General features: G+C 46.5%; 1 protein-coding gene across 1 annotated transcript in view; it reads right to left on the bottom strand.

Annotated features, from left to right (window-relative positions):
- The window catches only part of LOC146869700 (uncharacterized), a 664,652-nt gene that overhangs the window by 97,296 nt on the left and 539,985 nt on the right, over window positions 1–27,371 (bottom strand). Inside the window, exons 19-21 of the mRNA XM_085640198.1 lie at window positions 18,092–18,377; window positions 12,420–12,568; window positions 9,591–9,679 (exon numbers count right to left, since the gene is read on the bottom strand). Of these exons, the coding sequence (XP_085496324.1) occupies window positions 9,591–9,679; window positions 12,420–12,568; window positions 18,092–18,377 (524 nt within the window). The remainder of the gene's footprint in view (window positions 1–9,590; window positions 9,680–12,419; window positions 12,569–18,091; window positions 18,378–27,371) is intronic.

Here is a 27,371-nt window from a genome sequence, read left to right as displayed (position 1 = left end):
AATGGGAAGCCAGTGAAGCGCATTCAATGCTGCTGAGGCTGATGACCTACGCGGCAGACGTAATACTAGGCGGGCTGCTGCATGTTGGACTATTTGCAATCTGTGGAGAACCGATTTATTTGCTCCAGCATATAAACTATTGCAATAATCCAACCTGGAGGTGATTAATGCCACAGCGACTGTTTTCCTAGCTGACAGAGGCAAGAGATCAAAGAATTTTCTCAGCGATTTTATTATATGGAAACAGGTGCCAGCTACGGCAACCGCTTGCTGTTTAAAAGACAGTTGGTTGTCAAATTTAATGCCTAAATTCCGAGCTGAGGTGATGGTATTAGGGGGGGCTACTGCATCCTCAGGCCAACAGCTCTTCGGGGAGAACAACTTGTGCTTTCCAAATGGCAAAATTTCAGTCTTATCAGCGTTGCATTTAAGGTGATTGTCAGTCATCCACTTAAATGTTGCTGCTAGACACTCTTTGAGATTTTCCTCAGCATCAGGTTGCTCCCTATCCAGTACTAAAATAAGCTGAGTGTCATCAGCATACAAAATGGTACTGATCTGAAATGAGGCGATCAGTTTTACCAGGGGAACCATATACAAGTTAAAAAGTATAGGGCTCAGGCTTGATCCCTGGGGAACTCCAAAACTGAGAGCCTTTGCTTCAGATTGATAGGGGCCCAGCACTGTAATTTGACGCCTGCCACTGAGAAAATTTTCCAGCCAAGCCAGAGCCGTCCCAGCCACTCCTGCGGCAGCCAACCGGTCCACTAAGATGGAATGTGAAACCGTATCGAAGGCTGCCGACAGGTCAAGTAAAATTAAGACCCCCTCCTTTCCTTGGTCCATGGCCATGCGAAGGGTTTCTGCTGTAAACAGCAGGGCAGACTCGGTGGAATGGCTTGACCGAAACCCTGACTGATTTGGATGTAAAATATTATTTACTTCCAAGAAGCTCTCAGTCAGCTTGGACATCACCGGCAATAAGGAGATCGGGCGTAGATTAGAGAGAGTGGTAGGGTCGGCAAGGGCTTTTTTTTTAAGCGGTTTGACAGCGGCAAGCTTCCAGTCATTGGGAACCTCTGCCGTGGCTAGGGATGAATTAATGATGCTATTGATAATAGGATTCATAGTTTCTACCAAGGTTTGTAGTACCAGAGGAGGACATGGATCGAAAGGGGATCCTGATTTGCAAGCTGAAATAGCTTTAGAGGAGTCTTCAAGAGAGACGGGAGCGAAAGTGTCCAAGCATACTAGAGAGCTCACCCTCTCCACTCTTTCTATATCTCCTAAGGTAGGAGACACTGGAGGAAAACCATTCACAATGTTGAGGATTTTATTCTCAAAGTAGTCTGAGATTGCATTACAAAGCTTTAAGGATGGTGGAATTTCCTGCAGGAGGGCTGATGGATTCATGAAACCTTTAACTATCTGAAAGATTTCTTTTTGCTCTTGGTCGGCCATCATTATGGCCTGAAGGTAGTATACTTTTTTAGCTGATTTAATGCCTGCATGATACTTTCTCCTAGCATGTTTGTATGTCTCACGGGCAGTGGTTTCATAATGTCTGCGCCACCGTCGTTCTAATCTTCTTAATTTACCTACTTCTATTCTCAACTCCCGAGTAAACCAGGGGGCCTTCCTTTTAATTTTGGTTGAAGTAGGATTTTTAAGGCTCGTGGGGCCTAATTTCTGGCCTACCATGGTTAGCCAATCACAAAAATTATGATAGTCTATAGAGGTGTTACCTGTTAGTACTGGAATACAAGCTACACAGGAGTCCAACACATCAAATCGACTAGAAATTTGTTTCCAGTTAGGTTTATATGTCAAATTAGATGTTAAAGAGTTATTAGTAGTAATACCCAAGTTTTTTTGATGTAGAGGAACATGAAATGGAATAAAAAAGTGATCGGACCAGATCTGGGGACAAGGGGGTTGAACTGCAAGCCCAGTAAAATTGGAACAAACGCAGTCCAATAAGTGTCCTCCCAAATGTGTGTGTTGATGCGTCAAAAGGGTGAGTCCTAATATATTAATGGTGTCCATAAAATAATCAACTCCTGGGGCATTAGGGGAGTCGAGATGTAAATTCAGGTCGCCCAGTATAGTGAAGTTAGAACATCTGAGCGATAGATCACTTAAGACTTCTCCCACAGTATCTAAGAACTCCTTCGGGGGGCCTGGAGGACGATAAACAAGTGCACCCGAAAAGGTCAATGAGTCATGGATGCCCAACGAGAAAAATAATGCTTCCGCTCCTTTGATATCAACCAGCTCATATGAAGAACATTTTAGTGAGCTACGAAACATAATGGCAAGGCCCCCTCCCTGTTGTTCTACTCTATCCAAACGCTGGATAGAAAAGGTTTGCGGGAGGGCTATGGCTAAATCTGGGTTACACCAAGGCTTAAGCCAAGTTTCAGTAATCAGGAGCCAATCGAGCTCATTGTCAATGATGAGATCATGTATATGTTGGGCGTTTTTACAAAGTGAGCGGGAATTAATAAGGCCACCTCGCAAAACTGAAGTGGTAGACAAAGACTTTACTATAGGATTGATAGAAGATACCATCGTGTTTTGAGTACAAAGCTCGGGGACAAGCCGGGTCTCAAGAGGTGCTGCTAAATGACAATCATGAAACGGTCCACCACGCAATAATACAGAGGCAGAAGGCATTCACGAAATAGAGTATAATATTATTTACTTACTCTTACCCTCTATGCTACGGTGACTTCCGCCCTCACGCCTCCTTCGCGCGGACGAGCGCAGACGGGCAAGACTCTGGCCCGACTCCGGCACGAGTCTGGCACCACCGCTGCGCGACCAATGCGAGCTTTAAATAGGGCCTCCCCTCACCTCCGCCTGAGCACTAGAGCGCTCAGCGTGATGGTGCCAAGAGTGATACTTCGATCCTTCCCAAGATGGCGGCAAAATACGAAGATATCTGCCGATTGAGCCCGCTAAAACAGCGGTGGGGGCACAATTTATAGTGCAAGAGTGTGGCCAGTGTATAAGGTTAAAAACAGGGAAAAAGTTAAATTAGCCTAACGAAAATGCCAAAACTTCGACGAAGACAACCAACACACTGAACCCTCACCACCCCCGACACCCTGAAGCCAGCGATCGACAACTGGACAGCCCTCACCACCGAAGACACACTGAAGACGATGAAGTCAATCCACTCCGGGGCCCCCACGGACCCCTGCCCCCAACACATTTTCAACAGAGCCGCCGACACCATCTCACCCATGCTCTGCCACACCATCAACCGCTCCCTGGCAACCGCCTCGTTCCCTGACGACTGGAAACATGCTGAGATCAGCCCCCTCCTGAAGATACCCTCGGCGGACCCCACCGACCTCAAAAACTACAGACCCATCTCCCGGCTCCTGTTCCCAGCGAAAGTCATCGAGAAAGCCATCAACAGCAACTCACCACATTCATTGAAGAGCACAACATTCTCGACTCCTCCCAATCCGGCATCAGAAAAAAACACAGTACGGAAACCGTCCTCCTCGCCGCAACAGGTGACATCCGTACCTTACTGGACAAAGGAGAAACAGCAGCCCTCATCCTCCTCGACCTCTCAGTGGCGTTCGACACAGTCTCTCACCGCACCCTAATACGCAGACTTCACGACGCAGGGATCCAAGACAAGGGCCTCGACTGGATCAGCTGCTTCCTCTCCGGCAGAACGCAGCAGGTCAGACTCCCCCCTTTCCTCTCAGACCCTACACCTACCACCTGCGGAGTCCCCCAGGGGTCCTCCCTCAGCCCTACGCTCTTCAACATCTACATGGCTCCGCTCGCCCCCATCGTCAGAACCTACGGACTCTACATTGTGTCATACGCAGACAACACCCAACTCATCCTCTCCCTATCCAACGAACCCTACACCGCCAGACACAACTTTCGAGAAGGCATGGAAGCCGTCGCCAAATGGATGAAAAACAGCTGCCTACAACTACACACCAACAAAATGGAAGTACTCATCATGGGCCCAAACCCAGATGCCTGGAATAACACCTGGTGGGCCCCCACCCTCGGAAGCTCGCCTACCCCCACGGACCATGCACGCAACCTGGGACTCATCCTGGACTCAGAGCTCAAAATGGACCACCAGATCAACTCCGTCTCGTCCTCCTGCTTCCACACCCTTCGCCTCCTACGTAAGACCTTCAAATGGATCCCCCTCAAACACAGAAAGACCGTCACTCACGCCCTGGTCACCAGCAGGCTCGACTACGACAATGAACCCTATGCCGGAATAAACAAAAACCTCACCTGCAAGCTACAGAACATCCAAAACACCGCCACAAGACTGGTCCTCAACCTGCCAAGACACTGCCACATCTGCCAGCTCCTGCAAACACTCCACTGGCTCCCCATCGAAGCTAGAGTCACCTTCAAGATGCTAACCCACGCTCACAAGGCCCTCCATGACACCAGACCAGCATACCTGAACAGCCGACTCAAATTCCACGCTCCCCAAAGAACCCTACGATCAGCCCAGCTCTCCTATGCAGTGGTCCCCCGCACGAGAAAGACCAGATCAGGAGGACGCTCATTCTCCTTCCTCGCGGCCAGAGCCTCCACCTCAGACAAATAACATTGTTCCCCATCTTCGCAAGAAACCTCAAAACCTGGCTCTTCGACAGACCCCCTCCTTGATGGACTGGAACCTGCGAACCCCCCCCCACACACCCAGCGCCTTGAGACCCTTACGGGTGAGTAGTCGTGCTTAACAAACACCTGATTTGATTTAGATCATTTAACAAAATTACACAAATAATAGAGAAGGAATACCTTTTACGTACTACTCACTCAACTAATCCAATAACAAACTTTGAGGCTGTAGTCATTAACCTGACTCAACTTTTGCAGAAATTCTCAAAACAACGAATGTTAAAACAATGAAAAAATAACAGACGGAGTGCAGATATACGGTCAATAGAATTAAACTAATAATGGTACAATTTGTTCAATTTTCGGAAATAAGAAAATGTGAAATTAACAAACTAAAAAAACGCCGAAGGAGAGATAAAGAAAAAAAGAACAAAAAGATACAGGACAAAAAATGGGTGGACCCACAAACAGAAGCAAAACAAGATGATAAACGCTCCTATTGGAATGTAATTGCTACTGAAACGGGTACAAAACAATTACTACAAGCAAATCCAGTCCCGCCATTGGAATGGGAAATATATTTAACCAACTTATACAAAACAAATGAAAAGATAGAAAGCAAGGCACCATTTTAAAGCAAGAGTGGAAGGGAAGAAAATACAGGTAAAGAGGCTCCATCACCTCTCCAAATTGAAGGTTACATAAAAAAGGCAAGATCATCGGCAGCAATAGGACCAGACCAAATTCCCATTAAGGTCCTTAAAAGTAACCCTAAAGAGTGGAGCAAGCTTTTAGCAAGCTTTTTCTTCTACATATTCGAAACATGGGAAATACCAAAGCCCTGGAGAGGGAGTATCATTATTCCAATACACAAGAAGGGCTCCAGACTGTTGCCCTGTAATTATCGGCAGATAGCTCATCTAGACGCCACTAGGAAGATATTTTCAGCAGCTGTCTTAGAACATCTTAAAGAGTGGGCATTTTCATCTGGTGCAATTCCGGTAAATCAAGCAGGGTTCAGAACTAAACACTCGGTCACTGACAATATGGCAGTGCTACAAACGATAATGGACAAATATGTCCCTAAAAAATGCCAGGTAGTGTATGCAGTCTTCGTCGACTTTACGACTGCATTTGACAGGGTAGTCAGAGAGACGCTATGAAAAAAACTCCAAAGAATGGGAATTCCGGACAACCTCCTTCAATTACTAATATCACTGTACTCAGGGACATGGTGTCAAGTCCAAATGGGGAGGGAGAAGGGTCTCACTAGCCCAATACCTACTCCTAACGGTCTGCGGCAAGGGTGCCTCCTAGCTCTCTCTATACCTTAGTGATTTGCCGGAAAGACTTAAGGTCAATAATTTTCCACCTAAAATTGCATCTTATAAAATCCATACTCTGATGTACGCAGACGACGTAGTCATTTTAGATCTGACTCCTTTCGGTCTGCAAAGGAATCTGCAGGCACTCACTAACTATACGGAAGCAAACTAATACCTAACGTCACTAAAACAAAAATCGTCCCGTTTACAGGAAGAAAGCTATATGCTAATTACAATGGTCTCTAGGGGGAAAACCATTGGAAACAGTAAAGGAGTATACATATTTAGGGAGAATCTTTTCAAAATCATTGCCCCACTTACAAAACCTGGGCCGCAAAGTTGATGTCCACCTAGGGGCTCTCCAACGACTTTACTCCTCCACTGGACAAAGACACTTTTAATCACTTTTACAAGTATATAGCTCAAAGATTCCATCGGTATTATCATATGCCATAGAATATATTCCTATAAGCCAATGGAAACAACTCAACCTGAAAGAAGGGAAAGCCCTCCGGAAACTGACAAAGATGTCACAAGCTGTGCCGGTACAAGCCCTTCTTCTCGAACTTTCATTAGTCAGTTCATTTGCAAGAGGGATCACTAATATAATAAGATGGGTATATAACCTTGTTCACGCGGATCGGGGAACTCTACGATTCCTACTAAAAATTGAAACATTTGAGCCAGAACATTCAAATTATGTATTTTGTAAAAATGTCTCTACCGCTTTTAAAATATCTTAGGTTACCCTCGACATGATAAAATCATGGATCCCAGCACATCTGAAACGTTTTAAAAAATATTTAACACCAAGGTTAAGTATGGATCTTGATATCCAACATTGCACCAAGCTATCATTGTATAAACAATATGCGGAAACTATTGTATTTACGAAAACGCAACAGTATATCTCTTTTAACTTAAAGCACGGAGTCAAGCTCAGTATTTTATTGCTCCGACTAGGGATACTGCCTTTGAAATAATTTACAAATAAGTGGTATCCAAAGGAAAAGGCGTCTAGTCTTTGTGATCTATGTAAAGGCGGAGTGCAAGATTTAGAACATGTGTTATTCGCTTTGCCCAAACGTCATTGTCGCAGAGGCTAGAAAAAGTTTCTTAAAACCAATTAGAACAAAATGCAAAATTAACACTGTTCAGAACCTGATTCTTCTTTGTAAGGAACCGCCTAATGAATTTGTGTGTATTAATATGTTCAAATTTTTAAAATCATTTTGAACTTTGTATTAGAATGACAATTTTACCATTTAAATGTAAGTTTCATATGTAAAATCTTTTGTTGTTCTCAGTTGAGAACTAAATCAAATAAACTCAAATAAACTTCAGTATAAGTGATATATATTAAAAAAGAATTAATAGCTGGGCATAATTAAATGCTGAAGGTAACTGCTGAATATCTACCCTACCTTTGTCAACCTTGTTTCCTCCTTTGATATCTATAAATAAAAGGGTAAATGTTCTAATGGATTTTACTGGGGAAGTCCAATATTCTTTGGTTTGTTGTTGGAATAGAGTGAGACCCCAGTACTCATGTAATAGATCTTGCTGAGGGTTTTACTAGATACAGTGCATTTTTGCGCAATATGGATTGTACTAAGGACTCTCGTTCCATATGATCGGCTGTGCACTTGATCTATAATCTATTGTTGTTGTACAAGTTATAATTTACTTTCATGCTTAGCTTGTCAACCAAAACACTGGTATTGGGCCCATTTATGAACCAAACACCTGTGTACTAATTGTCTGTGAGTGGTTACTGTGCTGGAGATAGTTCCTGTTTCGGAGATCCTCAACAAGAAGGGATACCTTTAGTGTCTGACTGCGTAAATTTCTCATCCTCTTCTTGTAGGCGTACACGATCTTACGGTGACCCTTGGCCTCCCAGTAGATTCTTGTTGCCTCTTTGCTACCTGTTCATGTGCATATTAGGAACTCTACAAAGGAGATGCTGCTTGAGGAGACTTCATTCATCCCCTCACATATTTCCAGAAAGTAAGTAAATTGACTCTATTAAAAATGGGTCCTCCAAAACATAGGTGGGGGTCAAATCTACAATAAAGTGATTGAAAGGCACCATGGCTCTCTAGTCCTGTAGAATAAATTACGCCCCTGAGTGGTGCAGGAGGAAAGATCTGTGCATGCACGTTAAAGTAAAGTTACTCTCACAGTATCTGCAAGATGACAACCTGGCCTGGCCTTCTCTCAACAATCTTAAGGTGCCCGTGTGATGCCTTCCCTGATGTATCAATGGGGTTCATGGTTACTGTTTCTAGTTTGTAAAACCTTTCCATCTCTGGATCTGTATGTTTATCCATTGTTCACATCCCTAGGTATGCAGTGGGTTTCTGATCTAAAGTTACAGGTTGATGGTACAGAGGCTGCCAATCAAATGTTGCCTAGATGTCTTTACGGTAACCCACCATGGTGTGCCCACACTGTTTTGAGTTGGCTGGCATGAAGAAAGGCAAATCTTGTTTGTTTATTTGGAAAATGCTTGATTGTGTTGTAGTGCTTTATTTCTGCTTATGCCATGCCTGGCCTTGTTCTTATCTTTTGTTTGCATGGCTTCCTCATCTATGGCAAGAATCACCACAAATCACATGAAAAGATATATCAAATGCTACTTAAGTTCTCTTAGTTCTGTTGCGCTCTATAGATTACTTAGATTCAACTCAAATTCAGCTCTGGTCTACTTAGTTTGGTTGCACAGATGGATCCACCCACTCAACTCTCAGTCTAACAAGCCCTCAATTATCTCGTAGATGGTAGTGGGTGCGGGCACTGTAGACACCTAGCAGCCTTCCCCCTCATCTGATCGCCAACCACAGGGGCTACACTGCATGTTCCGGAGCTGGAGGACAAGGAGATACAAGCTGCAGCAGGCCCCACCTTTCTTCCTCCACATCACTGTGGGTCATCTGGTCACCTTTGAGATGACCATGCTGTCTGCAGCTGGGATAGCAGTCTGCAAACACCCACATCACCTGCTTTATGACCCCTAGCCTTCTAGCAGCTACCAGGCAGCACAAGGAGATGTAGTGACGCTGCAGTTTTTGTGTCAAGTTAGACCCTGGGGCGGAGATGTTACTGCAGTGTCAGGAGGATGGTGGAACGATCATGCTCAACCACTCACAATTATACCAAGGTGTGTTTGTGTACCGATGATGGAACCTCAAGATGGGGTTTCTTAACACTGTTCTGCAAGAGGAAGAGATTCTCTGACATCTGTCAGATTCTAGACACCACTTTTCTACTATAAGTACAGCTAGGAGGAAAGGACTGGAAATACCAGCCAATTTTAATTTTCCTCCACAAAAATAATAAAGTTGCATTTAGAGGCTATGACGATCATTGAGATGTGGTCCTCATAAATTGGGGGCTTAGAGAGGCCCCCTTAAATTGTATGTGATGCTCATACATGGTTACTAGACCCCATACTGAACAAATATCTGGCATTTCTCTTCATCCCTTGTCCCCTCCCTACACTTCCGGTGTCTCCTACCACCCCTCACATCTGTCTATGTTCAAAGACAAACCTTCAAGCTGAATGAGCACAAATCCCAGTTTATAGTTGGATCTAAAGCACTGGCTCTTGGGGGGAGGAGTGACGTGTCTTGGTACCTGTTCAAATGTCTGATTCTTCTTTTCAGGGGTCTCCGAGAGGCTGCCATCCAGTGTGGCCGCTGTGATTTTCAAAGCCAGCCTCTGATCTGCAAAGAGAGGGATGCTTGTATTAACATCTGAAAGCAAGGGGCAAACAATGATGAATGATATTCTAATTATAATTTACGCTATGTTTTAACATTTCATTTTCATAAGGCAACCTTTTACTTTACTACATATTTTTTATTTTTATTTGAGTTAGGGAAAGAGTTAATATTTATGAAACAAATGTAATTAAATTAAAATTAGGATTTAGGAAATACCATTATAGCAAGGCTGGCAATAGAGGAGGAAGTAAAGTTCGGATAAAGTAAAACATGAATAAAGATGATTTTAGTTTTATGGATCTGTGGGTGAAATGAAGGCAGAATAAGGAAAGGTAAGGAAGTAAAGTTTATTAAACTAAAGTCATACCCATGCAACCTGCTGCTGATTCATTAGGGATGATGGACCGGTTTCTGCTACCTCAAGCCTCCAAGTAACGACCCTTCCCATGCCACTCGCAGTTACTCCGCCCCCTACCGCCCACCTCCAAGTAATAACCCTTCCAATGCCACTCACAGATACTCTGTCACCTACCTCCCAACTCCAAGTAACAACCCTTCCCATGCCACTCGCAGGTACTCCGCCACCTCCCTCCCTCCTCCAAGTAATGACCCTTCCCATGCCACTCGCCGCTACTCCGCTACCTACCTCCTTTCTCCAAGTAATGACTCTTCCCATGCCTCTCGTAGGTACTCACCCACCTACCTCCCTCCTCCAAGTAACAACCCTTTCCATGCCACGCGCAGGTACTCCCTGTTAGAAATGGGGGTCTGTAGCTGGCAGGGGTTTGTACCTCTGTCCAAGTAGGGGCCCTTCTTCCTAGTCAGGGTATGGGAGTTACACTCCTAAAATAACCCCTGCTCACCTTCTTGGTAGCTTGGCACGAGCAGTCAGACTTATCTTAGAGGCAGTGTGTAAAGCATTTGCACCTAACCAACAGTAATACAGTGTTTAGAAAAATATCCAATATTTTATATACTTAAAGCAAGACCAAAATGATAAAAATCCACAATACTTAAAAAGGTATACTTTGCAAGAATACTTGAAAAACACAGTTTGTACTAGTCGGTATCTCCGTCTGGGGCTACCGCAATGCTGAAAACAACAGTCTAACAGTTCCAGCTGACGTGTCGGTACGGGCCAGCGAAAGTTTGGACAGACTCGGTAACAGTACCTTTCTCGTTGCGGCTGACACTATGGTGCGAGCAGGGTGTGGCAACCGTTGTGGTTGCATGGCAAAATGGAAGTGGTGGAGGGTGTGGTGTTCTCTCGATGCTCTGCAGGCAGCAGCTCAGTGATGTTCGTCCAGGTGGCGCAAGTGAGACCAAGGCTTACGGTGCAGGGCGAGATAGTGCTTGATGCGGTTGTGGTGCAGGCAACAGAGCCTGTTAACGGGAGCTGGCATCGGGCGGCCCAGATGGCTGTGTGGGACAAGGAGGTGCATTGTGAAACTTACGAGCAGTGCTCCCAGCCACGATGCAGTCACGGGTGTCCAAGTCAGCAGCAGTGACGGTGTCAGTGAGACCAGGAGGGCGAAGTGAAGTGAGGCGGTGCGGCGTGTGGTGCCCACAGGTCACGGTGCAAGCAGTGGCTCAGCGGCGTCAGTCGTTGTCATCGGTGAGACCAGGGTTGCTGTGCGAGAGGCGGACGGTGCAGTCTGCTGTGCCGTCAGGACACAAAGCCAGCGACTGAGTCGGTTGCGTTTCCCTTCTCTGTGGCAGCTGAAACAGTGGTTCCAGAAGCAGACCCAGAGGTTGGTGAAGTCTTTGCAGTCCCTGAGACTTCAGAACAGGAGGCAAGCTCTATTTCAGGCCCTTGGAGATACTCAATAAAGAAGTTGCAGAAAGTTCAGTCCAGTCATTTCACTGCTCAAGACAGAAGCAGCCACTGCAGGCCAACACAGCAAAGCACTCAGCATAGTGGTAGTTCCTCCTCACAGCTTCTCCAGCTCTTCTTCTTGGGAGTCTTCTTGGTCCAAGAAAGTTCTAAAATTCTGGGGTCTGGGCCCCAATATTTATACCACAAAATCATTTTTTTCTCTGGAGGCAGAGAGTGTCTTAGCCCAGCCAGAACCAGTTCTGTCCTTTCTGGTGCAGCTTCCTGGCAGGAGGTAGAGACAGCATTGTCAGAGGCAGACCAGGCCCATTCAGGTGAAAGGGAATCTCCTCCCCCTACTCTAAATGCAGCCCAGGTCTATTCAGCCCAGCCCTGACTTATCCAGAGTTTCTGGAGCCACTGCTTCTCCCCAGCCCCAGTCAATACAAATCCTAGCAGATGCACACTGGATGTATAAGCAAGAAAATACCTACTTTCTAAAAGTGGAATTTTCAAACACAGAATGTAAAAAATCACCCTCACTAAAGGATGCATTTTAACATTCTGAGTTCAGGCATACTAAACTTTATTTTTATACCTTGTTCTCAGCGGTAGTTATGTTTATAAGATGTTATAAGCAAACTCCCCTTTCTATCCATTGGGAAAAGGTAGCCTTGCAATAGCCAACAACAAAATGGCAGTGTTTCACTATCAGGACATGCCACATACACCAGGACATGTCCTACCTTTGACATACACTTCACCGTGCTCACAGGGGTACCTTGAGCCTACCTTAGTGGTGACTAATATGTAAGAAAAGGGAAGGGTAGAGCCTGGCAAGTGGGTGCACTTGCCAAGTCAACATGGCAATACTTAAACTGCACACAGATACTGCAGTGGCAGACACCACCTGCACCTGAAACTCACCGTCTGGTGGAAGAGCGAAGACCTGCACCTCACCCAGCGTCAGATACTCCGCGCGTCCAGGAATGCTGACCGTCACATAGCGCCCAGACATGCCACCGCAGTTGAAAGATCTTGTTGCTTCTGCATTGAGTGTGACAATAGTGGTGCACCTGTCATAAGAATTACAAAATGTTTAGTATGGTGAATGCCTATCTAGTGCACAAGAGAATTAGGCAAATATACACCACAGGCCCTGAGAGTTCTAACTTCTAGGAGATAGTACAGAAAATCCTGAGACTGTGACCCTTAGCGTGTGATCTGTCCATGAGACGGCAAAGCTGTGGAGATAGCACAGCAAACTCTGAAAAAGGAACTTGACCCTAAGAGGTCAGAAATATCTGAAATATCATAAGACTGAGGGCTAGACCCTGAGAGTTCAAAGATGTGGACAAAACTCTTCCAATCATGAGACTGTGGGCTAGACCCTGAGAGTTCAAAGATGTGGACATAACTCTTCCAATCATAAGACTGAGGGCTGGATGATGAGATTTCAAAGGTATGGACATTACTCTTCCAATCATGAGACTGTGGGCTAGACCCTGAGTATTCAGATGTATTTACTTAACTCTTCCAATCACAAGACTGTGTGCGGGACCCTGATAGTTCAAAGATGTGGACATAACTCTTTCAATCATGAGACTGTGTGCTGGACCCTGAGAGTTCAAGGATGTGGACATAACTCTTTCAATCATGAGACTGTGTGCTGGACCCTGAGAGTTCAAAGATGTGAACATAACTCTTTCAATCATGAGACTGTGTGCTGGACCCTGAGAGTTCAAAAGTATGGACATTACTCTTTCAATCTTGCAAGCAGTACTGATCTGCGGATTTAAAAGGAACAATATCTCAATCCGTCTTTTGATAATTAATTGTTATGTTAACCCCGCCACACGGCAAAAAAAGCAAGTACTAAAAACATTAAGAACAAAAATGGATCACCTTATAAATAAATATGACTCACACTTTCCAATCATCGTAGGGGACATGAACACCAGGGATTTGCGATACATAAAAATGGAACTTCCAAACAAAACAGAATCGGCTCCTCTGCAACGGCTTCTTTTCTTGCAAAATATGGTTTCCGCCCACTCCATCAAAAAAGCGGTGGACCCTCTCTTGCATCCTTTTCCCACCTTCAGGGATAAGACAACAATCTTTATCTCTGAGAACCTGCTAACATATTTTAACGACTTCGAAGTGGGAAACAGGGATGAGAGTGATCACAGACCACTGAGGGTATCTCTTGATCTAAATGGGAAATCTGCAACACAACCGGGAACATTGGGTACCTCAACTGGAGAAGAGCACCATGAAGTATTGAGTAGAATAAAATGGACCATAAATCTAGGTCAAAAACTCTTGGAGTGGATCACACACAAAGAGTCGAGCCAAACAGTTAGAAGTTTGGCATCCCACTTGGAGCTCTGGAAAGCACTACTTGAGGAACTAAAAACCGTTCTCGGACGGGTCACTGTTAGCCCTAAAGCAAAGGACTCGGATCCACAAAGCCTATCATTACAACTAAAACCAAGGGCCCTAGCGCAAACCAAGCGGATTATTTGAAAGGCCTTGAAGGCAAGAAGAATTAGAGCTACAAGTCCCCTCACATTGGAAATAAAAGTGCTTTGCAGGGAACACAGGAAGAAAATATGGGAAATCCGATCAAAGAAAATTGAGGCAGAGTGGCTAAAAATATTTAACCTTTTCAAAGAAAAGGGTCACATCCAACTTTGGAGATATATCAGTCAAAAGAGCCACACCGGTCAGAGCAAGGAAACGGGGTGGCAGCCTCCGAGTGGGTTAAATATGCAAAGCTACTGTATACAACACAGCAGAACACGACTGACACCCAAATACAACAAACCCCTCTAGTAACCCACAAAGATGGCAAATCTCCAGCTATCACCAAGGTTGAGATAACCAACCTGATTAACAAAATGAGGTCAGACGGCGCGACGGGTCCCAATGGAGTTCCAGCGGCAGTGTTTAAAGTCACATACGGATTCTGGGCGGATCAGTTAACACCACTTTTTAAGTATGCATTTGAAACTTCCACCGTTCCATCATCGTGGAAAGGCTCAATACTCTTCCCGATTCACAAAAAAGGGGACTGCACAAAACCCGAAAACTATCGGCTTGTCGCTCTATTAGATATAGAAGCAAAAGCATATGCCAGAGTATTGCTGAAGGAACTAGAAACCTGGGTAAAAGATCACAATATTCTTCCATTCTTCCATTCTTCCAAACTGGTTTCAGACCCCAAAGCTCCACCATAGACAACATCTTAGTACTGGGACACTTGTCACTACGCGTGACCCAGCCATTACAACCACCTTTGTTTTGCTGTTTTGTGGATTACAGTGCAGCTTTTCACCGAGTCAACCACGGGAAGCTATGGGGAAAACTTATCAACAGAGGCATTCCTCAAAAGCTGTTAAAGGCAATAATTGCTCTCTATGAAGGGACCTGGGTGCGTATTAAAACCAGCCAAACGTCAGTAACAACTAAGGTTCCAACCAACAATGGCCTCAAACAAGGGTGCGTTCTTGCCCCTTTACTTTTTAATATCTACACAGCCGATTTGGGAAAAGCCCTGGAGGGGGCAAATCTACTCATACCAAAGCTGGGGAGCGTGTGGCTCCAAATTCACCAATATGCTGATGACCTTGTTATCATGGATCACACTAGGACAGGCCTACAGAAAGCCTTAGAAGCGCTGCATAGATTTAATCAAAAGAATAACCTGCTGGTGAATCAGGAGAAGACCAGGATAATAATCTTTGGGAAGTACCATTGAAATAGACAGTTCAATGGCGCCTAGGAGACCTACAAATCAGAACCTGCAAAAACTATAATTATCTTGGTCTCAGGCTTTCGGAAGGGGCCAAACCATCAGCACATTTGAAACATTTAAGAAGTAAGGGGGCCGCTATTATCAGTAGCCTGAGAAGTCTCCACCGAAGACTACACAGCCCGATTGCTGAACCTATCTTGAAAGTCTTAAAAGCAAAATTATTGCCCTCCATCAACTACGCAAAAACAACAGTTGATGGACAGAATGCAAAACAATGTCATACATCCGCCCCAGTACAGAGATCTGGGCCTAACTTCATTGTTTTTTTGCTCACCATGCCATTCCAGTTTGAACCCATCCATATGCAAATCAGTCTTGACCCTGTGCCTCATGGGAACAGTCCAGTCCGAACTGCCTAGCCAGGTCCTCCCTGGACTAGAACCAAGCATCCTAGGACCGGTTTCGGGGCTTCACCCCTCTTCAGCCAGGATAGCTTGATTCCAGTGGCATGGAGAGCAAGGGACTCACGCCTGAGCATACCCGTCCCACTCGGGGTGACAAATGCAAAAACAACAGTTGATGGACAGAATGCAGAACAATGTCATACATTCACCCAAGGACAGAGATCTGGGCCTAAATCCATCGTTTTTTTGCTCACCATGCCATTCCAGTTTGAACCCATCCATATGCAAATCAGTCTTGACCCTGTGCCTCATGGGAACAGTCCAGCACGAACTGCCAAGTCAGGTCCTCCCTGGACTGGAACCAGGCATCCTAGGACCGGTTTCGGGTTTCACCCCTCTTCAGCCAGGATAGCTTGATTCCAGTGGCATGGAGAGCACAGGTCTCCATGCCATGTCTGAGCATACCATCAACTACGGCCACCTAATCGTTCCTGGTGCCCTCACTAACTTCCTCATGAGCCACCAAATCTTGGTATATAAGAAAGTATTAGGCATCCCACGCCAGGCCAGGAGAGCAAGAGTAAGGCTGGAGCTGGGACTTACTCGTCCGGAAATTACCTGCTTAGGGGACTCTTTAAAATACTATATTAGTATCTTGCGGGCTACAGCAACATCTATGAAAGTGCAAATTAAAACAATCTTCGAAGAAAGTGGATCCCTATGGCAGGTGCAGTTAACAGCAGCCACCAATTTGTTAGAAATAGATGTGTAAAATGTGCACATCTTAAACATTCCGTAGCTGCATGGAAAAGATCAGTGAATAGACCAGCCAAGAAAATATCACATGAAAGAGATCTTGAAAGCTTACACCCTCAATCCAATTTGTCATCATTGGACGCCTCCTACATAGTGGGAAAACCACAGCCTTATTTCGAGCAAGCACTGACAGTCCCAGCCCGAAAAAAAATCACTTACATGAAACTTCTTGCATTGCCCATTGTGGACTTTAACCAAGTTTGGGCCCGGCAGGACAATTTAGCCGCATGTCGACTCTGTAGTTACCATCAGGAATCCTGGCTCCATCTGCTGTCCCAAGTTAGCCAGCGAGAGGCACCGACTAGTTCTTCCTATCTGCAGAGCCCAGGGCCTTGTACGATGCAGAGAAGTTTCAGACTTGTGTTTCTCAGCTAAAACAGCTCAAACAGTTGCGCAGCTGGGGAAATTTATAGAATCAATTCAAGCCGCACTGTCGCTGAAAATAGAGTTACAAAAAGAAACCAGTCGGCTAGCAAGCAAGAGCGACTCGGACAAACCTCCCTTTTAAGTCTAATGCATTTGCACTTGTACCAGATTTTGATATTAGTTTTAAGGTTTTATGCCCTACCAGGTTGTAGTAACATGCGTGGGATTTTAACTCTCTTCCTTTTAATAATGATAGTATATTGTAACGATTTTAAGTAATTGAACAATAAAAGCTTAATCAATGTAATCAATGTACTCTTCCAATCATGAGACTGTGGGCTGGCCCCTGAGTGTTCAAAGATGTTGACATAACTCTTCCAATCATGAGACTGTGGCCTAGACCCTGAGAGTTAAAAGTTGGGGATATACCTCTTCCAATCATGAGACTGTGGCCTAGACCCTGAGAGTTAAAAGGTGTGGACATAAATCTTCCAACCATCAGACTGTGGCCTAGACCCTGAGAGTTAAAAGGTGTGGACATAAATCTTCCAACCATCAGACTGTGGCCTAGACCCTGAGAGTTAAAAGGTGTGGACATAGCTCTTCCAATCATGAGACTGTGGCCTAGAACCTGAGAGTTCAAAGGTGGGGATATACCTCTTCCAATCATGAGACTGTGGCCTAGACCCTGAGAGTTAAAAGGTGTGGACATAGCTCTTCCAATCATGAGACTGTGGCCTAGACCCTGAGAGTTAAAAGGTGTGGACATAGCTCTTCCAATCATGAGACTGTTGCCTAGACCCTGAGAGTTAAAAGGTGTGGACATAGCTCTTCCAATCATGAGACTGTGGCCTAGACCCTGAGATTTAAAAGGTGTGGACCTAACTCTTCCAATCATGAGACTGTGGCCTAGACCCTGAGAGTTCAAAGGTATACATATAGTAAAGCAAAGCATGAGGTTGGGACCTTGAGAGTACAAAGAAACCCCAGAGACTGCAGCTAGACCCTGAGAGTGAAGAGGTATAGAAACAGCACAGATCTGCACTGACTTTCAGCACTGGGACCCTGAAAGTCCCCATGTATGGAGCCACAACAGCACAACCTGTGACTGATAGGGGTCGGTCTTAGGAGATTGTAGTTCTCAGGAACACCATGCCAGGTCTTTAGCTCAGTATCTGTATTCTGGATTGAGATCACTGTAGTTCCAGTCACCTAGAAGAGGGCCATGGGGTTGGAGGCATATGGACAGCTACCTGGGGTTCACAATGCCGTTGTTCTCCAACGAGTTCCCGATGCGGATTTCGGCACCATTGAGTCTCTCAGGCACAGCATCTCTCCTGTTGGTCACGACCACCGAGGCTATGCGATACGTGGCCAGCAGGTCCACCCTCCACCAGGCTGGGAAGTCGAGGTTTGTGCAGGAGCACTCACGAAGCTGGAAGTTGCTGGCCAGTTTTCCATCGATGGCGATGCTTGCCAATGACCATGGCACGTAATTGCTGGACTGCACTGCCACACCCTTTAGTGCCACATTGGTCACTGCAAGAAAGGTCACAGAATGGTCATTTCTCAGAAGGATCTTCCTGGTGCCCCTTCCCTCCCCTTGCTTCTGGTATGTCCCAAATGCTCCCTTGGGATTATAGCGGAAGATGAATTTTACATCCTTAAATCTTTAATATTTTACTATTTGAAACCTGTGGAATATTATTGTGCCCTATATATCTGTGTGGATGTCAATTTGGCAAGCAGCTAGTGACCTTGGATTGCCCTTTGATATCCCTGGAATTGTTCTTTGACTCCTGAGGTCAAGGGTCATAAGGCAGAGGCAGGAACGGAAAGCAAACAGGGTTCTAACAGGCATGCTTCCTTTCCAGTACTTGATGATACCCTGTGCTCCATCACGGCAGGGGAGGCTAAGTGACTGTGGGTGGGATAAGGGACCAATGCTGTGATGTTATTGGATGCATTAGGGGTACTTGACTTCGCATTTGCTTCCTACTGAATGCTTATGAAAAGACCTTCATGTCAGCGTGTATTCGTAGGTCTCGAGCAGTGGTGTTCAGATTGTCGGTCCCCGGGGAAAGTAAAGTAACAGACCAGTCTTTTCTCGGGATTCTTCACGCAATAGGACAGAAGGACATGCAGGGAGAGGGTCAAGGGGCTGGGCAAATGGAGGGATTAGGGTGGGTATAAAGGTGCAGGAAGGGAAGTGTCAGCCTCTTCCTGCACCTGGCATCACCGGGGAGGGTTAAACGAAGTTAGTGTAGCCAATAGGAAGGTAGTGAGGCCTAGTATCCTGTTAGCCGGATGGACTGTGTGAGGGCCATTGGGCCTTATTTAGGTCTAATTTAGGTGCCTTACCTGCGTGCTCGGTGGAGCCCGATCACGAGGTGGTGAGGACCTCACTGCAGGTGCTGGGTCGGGTGGGCTGCGCGGACCTGCAGCAGCCCGGTGTCCTGGACCAGGGGTGGGTCAAGATGAGCAACCACCGCTGAAGAGATCGGCCGGGAGCAGGGGGTGGGGCCAGCTTAAACAGCTGATGCCCAAACGCGGAGGCCGGAGGCCGGAGGCGCAGTTGCAGGACAACGCTCCCAGCACTGAGACGGTGAACCAGGGGTCGGGGCTGAACATGTATGAACCGTCCCAGTAGCACGCTGTAGCTGGTGTGGTGCTAAGGGAAAATGAGCTCCAGGGAGAGGAGGCCCCTCTGGACCTCATGTGGAGGCCTCTTCCTGGGAGCATGCAGGGTAGGAATGAGAGTGGATGCCCCCCACCCATAATAAAGTAGTTGAAAGAGGCAGGGGCCCACGTAGTCACCCACAGTTTGGAAGCGGGAGACAGGGAGGCAGACAGCCGGGGGGAACCCCCCCCCCCCCCCCATCTTACCTAGGTGGGAAGGCCTAGATCTGGAGGCTAAGATCCAGGAACAGCGCCGGATCATTAAGGAGACGGAACTGAAGTGGGATGCATTGTGCGAAGCCAGGAAGAGTAGAGGGCTGGAGACCATGGGCGGGGGCCACCCACACATCGTGGGATGAAGAATTAGCACTAGAGCAGGACCCAGAAGCAGAGATGGAAGGGGGCAAGTGGGTGTGGTTGAGGGACAAACAGCAGCAAGGGACGAGACCAGGGACAGCTGTTACGGCAGAGGGACCTAGTAGTGCTGAGGACCCCTCACGTTGGAGCAGCCTGAGGGGGGGGGGGCACAAACTGACAGGTGAGGACGGTAGAAGCGGGGTGGCGCCAGTGTGGAAAAAACGGCATAGAGACGCTGACTGGAAGCAGCAGGGGGTCCGCGGCGCCCTACCCTCCAACGAGGGATCGGGCGTCATCGGCGGCGAAAGAAGAATGCCGTAGTGTGAACTGAAAGAATCAAAAGGGTCACAAGAGAACAGTGCATGAGGTGTGTGCCTGCAGAGGATGAAATAATGTTGGATTATGGGGACGAGAGTGACGAGTTAGAAGAAGGTGAAGTACGTGCTGAAGATGACATGAGTGCAGGGGTTTCTGGGGCGCCGGAGAAGACAACCAGGATGTTGATGTTTTGCAGGAGGCAAGTGCGGCCAAGGAAAAAAGACAAAGACAACGGGCCCGAAGAAGGTCGGCAACCGGGGCAAGGACGAAGAGGCCCATGGAAGTTTATCAGGTGAGGGTGACTGGTGGGCAGCACATGGGAAGGGGGGGCAAAAGCTGCTACGAAAAAAGCCTACTGGTCAGGGGGTGTGGGAGACAGGTGCAGCAGCGGCTCCTGCGTTAGGTGCAAAGGACAGCGGCAAAGCTTTTAGTTGGCATGAGTGTCCAGACGTACAAGGCAGAAGAAAATGATGGGAAGGAGGAAAAAGGGGACAACAAACACCACAAGAAGCTGACATACATCAGCCTGGCAATGCCCTTGGGGACACATCTGTCTGACAAAACAAAAAATAGGATATGGAAGCATGAATACATCGACGTGTTCAAGTTGCTCGATAGGGAGATTCAGGCAAAAGAGGGATCAAAAGAAGAAGAGTGGACGCTGACGAGAAGACCAAGGGTTCCCATCAATATGGAGAACTGGACCTCAGCTTTCCTAATATATGCATTTGGACAGGGCAATCGCCTAACTGAAGTATATGTATTTTATAAGGAAGACACAGATGCACTATGGGGGTTTCGCATGGTTGAACTACGATGAGGAGTTTAGGGCCAGAATCAGCATCAACCCTGACAAACCATGGGGGGAGGTAGATCAGGAGTTGTGGATGCAGTAGATGTCATCCAAGCAATCCTGGGCATCCACCCATATGGCTAGCGGCCTGCCGGTGACGTACCGGTCCTTTTCAGCGCGTCCCACTCAGATAGGGGCAGGAGGGGCTAGTTTTGGGGTAGGAAGCACAGGTTTGTCACCAAAGCAAGGGGAAACCACCACGGTGGCATGCTGGAATTCCAACAAGGGTTTCTGTTCCCGGCACCCTTGCAAGTTTAAACATGAGTGCTCCAAATGCGGAAGACGACACCCACTCATGCTCTGTTTAACACTGTCCACCCCAGCTGAGCAGTGGAGGGCCACTAAAGGCCGAGGACAGTCTGGACCAAAGGGATCCTGCTCCAGTTAGGATCTAGGCCATGTTCCCCGTTGCTCTCAATTTACCCTGATAGAAAGGCTACCTTGAGGATGCTATGGGGTTTCATTGAGGGTTTTCGGGTGGGATACCAAGGTCCCAGAGAACGAAGGTGGGCAGATAACTTGAAATCGGCCAGAGAGTTGCCAGAAGTAGTAGCAGCGAAATTAGAAAAAGAAGTCGAGGAAGGGAGGATAGCTGGCCCATTTGCAAATTGGCCTGTGGAGGACCTGATCATTTCACCTCTAGGGGTGGTGCCGAGCCAGGGGAATGCAGGATGATCCACCATCTATCTTGGCCCGAAGGGAGGTCAATTAATGATTGTGAGGTTGTGTGGGCAGGGAGCAGAAATGGCAAAATGTGATGTAATTTCAGCCTTTCGCTTGCTGCCCATACACCCTGCAGATTTCTCGCTGCTGAGGATGCAGTTAGGGGGCACCATCTATGTGGACAAGGTCCTGCCAATGGGTTGTGCAATTTCCTGTGCACTCTTCGAGATGTTCAGCATTTTCCTACAGTGGGTTTTTGTGAAGAGGAGTGGTCACAGGGAAGTCTACCATTAGCTGGATGACGTTCTGTTCATAGGGGAGGGAACTTCAGGAGATTGTGGGAAGGTGCTGCATCAATTTCAGGAATTAGCACAGACATTTGGGGTCCCCATAGCACCGGAAAAAACAGCTGGGCCCAGCTGCAGACTGACTTTCTGGGCATTGAACTGGACTCGGTCCAATGGGTGGTGAGATTGCCTAGTGAAAAGTGACCGGCATACAGGCTTTTGTGCTCTGGGTGGTAGACTGGAAACAACCTTTACAACGCAGTCATTACAACGCAACATCCTTTACATCGAAAGCCATTACAACGCTGTCATTACAACACATGTCACTACAACGCATGCCATTACAACGCATGTCACTACAACACATGCCATTACAACGCAACCATTATAACGCATAGTTTTTACCCCTACACTATCCAACACTTATCCTACTGTTGCACTCACTGGAGTGGGAATAGTAATTTTTACCCCTACACTATCCAACACTTACCCTACTGTTGTACTCACTGGAGTGGGAATAGTAATTATAACCCCTGCACTATCCAACACTTACCCTACTGTTGCACCCACTGAAGTGGGAATAGTAATTTTTATCCCTACACTATCCAACACTTACACTGCTGTTGCCGTAAAAGTAATATGCGCTGTAATGGTATGCGTTGTGATGGTATGCGTTGTAATGGATGTTGCGATGTAAAAACTGCGTTGTAAATCTTTGCATTGTAGCGTGTCCTATTCGTGGTAGAGGAGAGGAAGATCGACCTGAAAATGGTACAACAATTGTTGGGTTTTCTGAACTGTGCTTGTCGGGTGGTGAGAGTTGGGGCGAACGTTCTGTTGACGCCTCGGCATGGGAATGTCTGCGGCAGTGCTACCACACCACAGGGTTGAGATTTCGATGGGAGTCAGGGCAGATTTAAGTGTTTGGCAGACAGTCCTGGTAGATTTCAATGGGGTGTCTTAGGATTTTGTGGAGGACAATACGACCTGGCAGGTTAAAAAAACTTCAGATGCAGCAGGGGCATCTGGTTTTGGACTGTTGTGGGATGGATATTGGTGCACGGAGCAATGGCAGGCACGTTGGGTGAAGCAGGGACGGAGCATAGCATTTCTGGAGTTTTTTCCAGTTTTGGTGGCACTGGCGGTTTGGAGTACTGGACTATAGAATAGGATTGTGCTGTTCCATGTGAACAACATGACTGTGGTGGATCTGGTGACCAGGCAGAAAGCATGGGACTGGAGGCTTTTGCAATGGTTCATGCTGAAGTGCTTGAGGCTGAATGTGGTATTTTGTATAAAACACGTCCCAGGGGCAAGTAATGACATTGCGGATGCTTTGTCTCATTCGCAGTGGCGACAATTCTAAGGACTGGCGCCTGGAGTGAACGTACACAAGACAGAGCTGCCGGACGACATCTGGGCCTGGAGGGAGTGAGAGTGATAGGCCTGATTGAAAAATCTTTGGCGGAATCCACAAGACTGAGTTACAGGCTGACGTGGTCTGAATTTGGAGGCTTCATGGGACAGACTGTAGATGCATGGAGCATGGAGAGACAAGACACTGAGCAGGGAGTAATGCGTTTTGTTCTAAGTTGTATTGACAAGGGTTTGTCGATGACGACGATAGCAGGGAAGCTGGCAGTGATATCTCTCTATAGCAAACTGTATCTAGGTTTCCATCCAGCAAAAGATGAGATTCTGAGTAAGATGTTGAAAGGTTGTGGACGTGAACAGGGGTGTGGGGGGGAGCTCCGAGGGAGGCCTTAACGTTTGAATTGTTGCAAAGCTTGTTGGGGGTGCTGCTGGATTGTTGTTATGACACGTTTGAGGTGCCTGTATTTAGGTTATGTATGGTTTGGATGTTTTTTGGGGCTTTCCTGATCTCTGAGTTGTTGGGAACAGTACAGCAGGCAGTAAGAACATATGAGGAGGTGAGATTGGATCAGGTCCAACTAGGTATTTGGCTAGGTCATTCCAAGACAGACCAGGCTGTCAGGAATAGACAGGTTTGGTTGAATGAGAGCGGTTGCAGAGGTGTGTGCCCGGTACAGGAATGGTGGGATTATCTAGCAAGAGCGGGTCGGCCTTCGAGGTATTTTATTTATGCACCAGGAGACTGGCTGATGGCTTTTCAGCGGCTGGCTGTACTACGCATGTTATGTTATGTTAATTTAGTCTTATTAGGCGCACAGCTATCCAAGGGATTCCCGGCGCCGCCTATCAGGACAGAGGGAGGAAGAAAAATAGGGTCTACATTTTAAACAGCCAGGTTTTTAAATCCTTACGATAATTCTCGTAACTGATTTCAGTCCGAAGTTCCATGGAAGGGAGTTCCACATCAAAGGGCCAAGATAAGAAAAGGACCGGCCACCAATGCGGGATAGCCTGAGCATCGGCACCGTAAAGTTAGCCTGTGTGGCCGAACGTAAGGCACGAGATGGAAGATAAAGATGAATTAGAGCATTCAGATATTGAGGCGTTTTGCCACTTTTGATTCTGAACATATAGCTCAGGGCTTTGAACTTTATGCGGTTCTCAACCCTGAGCCAATGCAGGTCGCGGAGGGTGACTGAAATGGAAGCTGTTTTGGGGATCTTACAGAGCAACCTGGCCGCCACATTTTGAACTAGTTGCAGCTTTCGTACCACATCTTTATTGGCTCTAAGATATAGAATGTTGCCATAGTCCAGCCTAGATGTGATAAAAGCATGGACCACAGTACGTTGCTTGGATGATGGCATCATCAGGAGGATTTTCCTGAGCCATTTAAGGATGGTAAAACAAGTGGACAACACTTTCACAGCTTGCTGCTTCATAGAGAGTTGTTCATCAATTAAGACACCTAAGATCCGAACCTACTGTTTGTGTTGGGGTAAGAGACCCATTTCAGGTAGCCAATGTCGGGGGCCCCATAGATCTTTCTTCTTGCCCATGCTTGGCTCTAAGGCGTTTGGGCAGGGACCCTGCTAGGTATGGAACACATTCTTTCCGCATTGGCGCACCTACAGCGGCAGCACGTTTAGGTTGGTCCTGGGACAGAATCCGCCAGATTGGGAGATAGAGGTCTAGCTGCTGCGAGAGATACGTGCGCAAGTAAAGGGTGGTGGAACCAAAGAAGGGCAGGGACAGGAAACACTTGTCCAGAGTAGGAGAGGGATGGGTCAGTTTGTACACTAATATATTCTTTTATGTCGCAGGTTGTGTGAGCGGCCCAGGAACCAAGATGGTTACCTGGATCATGGGACATTCTTTGGTGCATTGGGCGGCAAAATACGCAGATCGGCAGGTTTGTGGTCGTAACCTGGGTCTGAGGAGCAGCCACCATGAAGTATGTTGTTGGGGTAAAGGGGAGATGCGATGGGGGGTGTTATTGCCTTGGTTGACAAATTGGTTCCACAAAGAGGCTACCCCGATTTGATACGGCTATCAGGACTGGCAATTTTGCAACACATGCAGAGGGATTTAGAGGCGATGAAATGCAATTTGGCTATAACGTGCTTAGTATGGACTGAGTTTGTGTCGCACAAAGTGTGGAAAGGGGCTGTGAAGCACGCAGCCATGGAGAAAGCCTGCAGGAAATAGGGCAATGAGGGTTTTCTGCCAAGCGAAAGAAATTCAGGTGATTGCTCATGTGAGGCTAAAATTGGAAGAGCCGTTATTGTTCAGGGACGATGGAGTGCGCCTGTCCCAGCTAGGAAATGCCTACTACCTGATGGGGGTGCGGGATGTGATTAGTAGGTTGTGGAACTAATCCATCTGGTGCCGCAGGAGAGACTAAAAGTGAGGCGAAAGGTGCACAGGAGAGGTGGGGACAGGTAACCGCCCTATGGGGGTTTCCTGGTTGGCAGTACTTTGGAGGGGTGGTGAGTCCCATACAGGTGCATTCACCCCTCGGGGGGGAACAGGTGACTGATGGTGGGTGCGGGATGCAAGAGAACAACGGCAGGAAATTCAAGAGAGGATGTTGGAGGAAAAGTGAGGTGGAGAATGGGGAGATGGAGGAGGTGGCAGAGTGAAATCAATATTTCGCATAATGACTATATTTCCTCCCATGTCTGCCTCTTTTATTATAACATTTGATTGTGCAGCTAGCTGTCTCAAAGCTCTATTTTCTTCCTTTGTTAGATTGAAATTTGTGTGGCCCCGGATTATATTATTGATTTTCAACATACGCTGTACTTTTTCTACCAGCGTTTCTCTATTGGTATTTGACATGCTCGGTCTCCTTGTGGGACTAACTTTTGGCCCGAGTATTGTTTATATAAGATAGCGTCTTGATGAGGGTGGCGGAATCGCACATAAGGGGATACAATAGAGGTATGGCAAATTCCACAACGTAAGTTATTTGTTTTTTAATCATTTATTTTTATTTTAGAGGGCAGTGAGTCACATACGAAACTGCATTATATAAATTTTTGTGGACACTCAAAATGTTTTGCTCTTTATTTTGTGTCCAAATCTTTATAGGGGCCAATTACAGCCCAGTCCGGTATTCTAAATACTGTTGCGATTCGGTGAGTAAACTTTGGAGTAAGTTTAACCTAAAAATATCAGACCAGTTGTTAGAACCCGAGGTGCCAATTGGCATTTGTTTGTGATAATGCTGTTTTTTATTGTACAACTTTTAGGGACATACGGACTCCAGGGCATTCTAATATGAGAAGCATGAACATTTACTGGGACTAATATATCCTTGAAACTGTATCGGGATTTCAGCAAGCACTAAGGTTAAGACAATTGTTAAAAAATACCGTACATCGCGATCTGACTTATATAGTTATGTTATGTTAGAAAAACTTATATAGCGCACAGCTACCCGAAGGTGTCCCGGCGCTTGCTACAGTCCTCCTAAGGTTTGGCCAGGGGAAATTAAAACAACCATGTTTTGAGCGCCTTCCTAAAAGCAAATAAATCATTGCAGTTTCTTAAGCCAACAAGAAGTTTATACCAGGCCTTGGCTGCCCCCACGGAAAAGCTTCTGCCTCCCCATCTAACTCTCTTAGAGGTGGGCACTACAGTAAGTTTAGCTCCTGATGAACGTAAAGATCTTCCGGGCACATACCACTGAAATTTTTGCTTCAGATAGAATGGGCCTGTATCGTGAAGAGCTCGAAAAACCAAACAAAGTGATTTAAAAAGTATTCGCTTTTTTACCGGCAGCCAGTGAAGTTTTTATATTGAACTCGAGATGGAAGCAAATTTCGGAGTTCCCGTAAGCAACCTGGCAGTTGCATTCTGGAGCATCTGAAGTTTTGTAAGCTGCGCTCATGAATACTTAAGTAAAGGCTGTTACAATAGTCAAGTCTTGACATAATCAAGGCCGTAACCACTGTACGCTCGCAGTCAGCTGGCAGAAGGGGCAGAATTTTCCTCAAG

Source organism: Triturus cristatus, chromosome 1_1, assembly GCF_964204655.1.
Source record: "Triturus cristatus chromosome 1_1, aTriCri1.1, whole genome shotgun sequence".
Taxonomy (NCBI): domain Eukaryota; kingdom Metazoa; phylum Chordata; class Amphibia; order Caudata; family Salamandridae; genus Triturus; species Triturus cristatus.
This window is presented reverse-complemented; position numbering and strand designations above follow the sequence as displayed.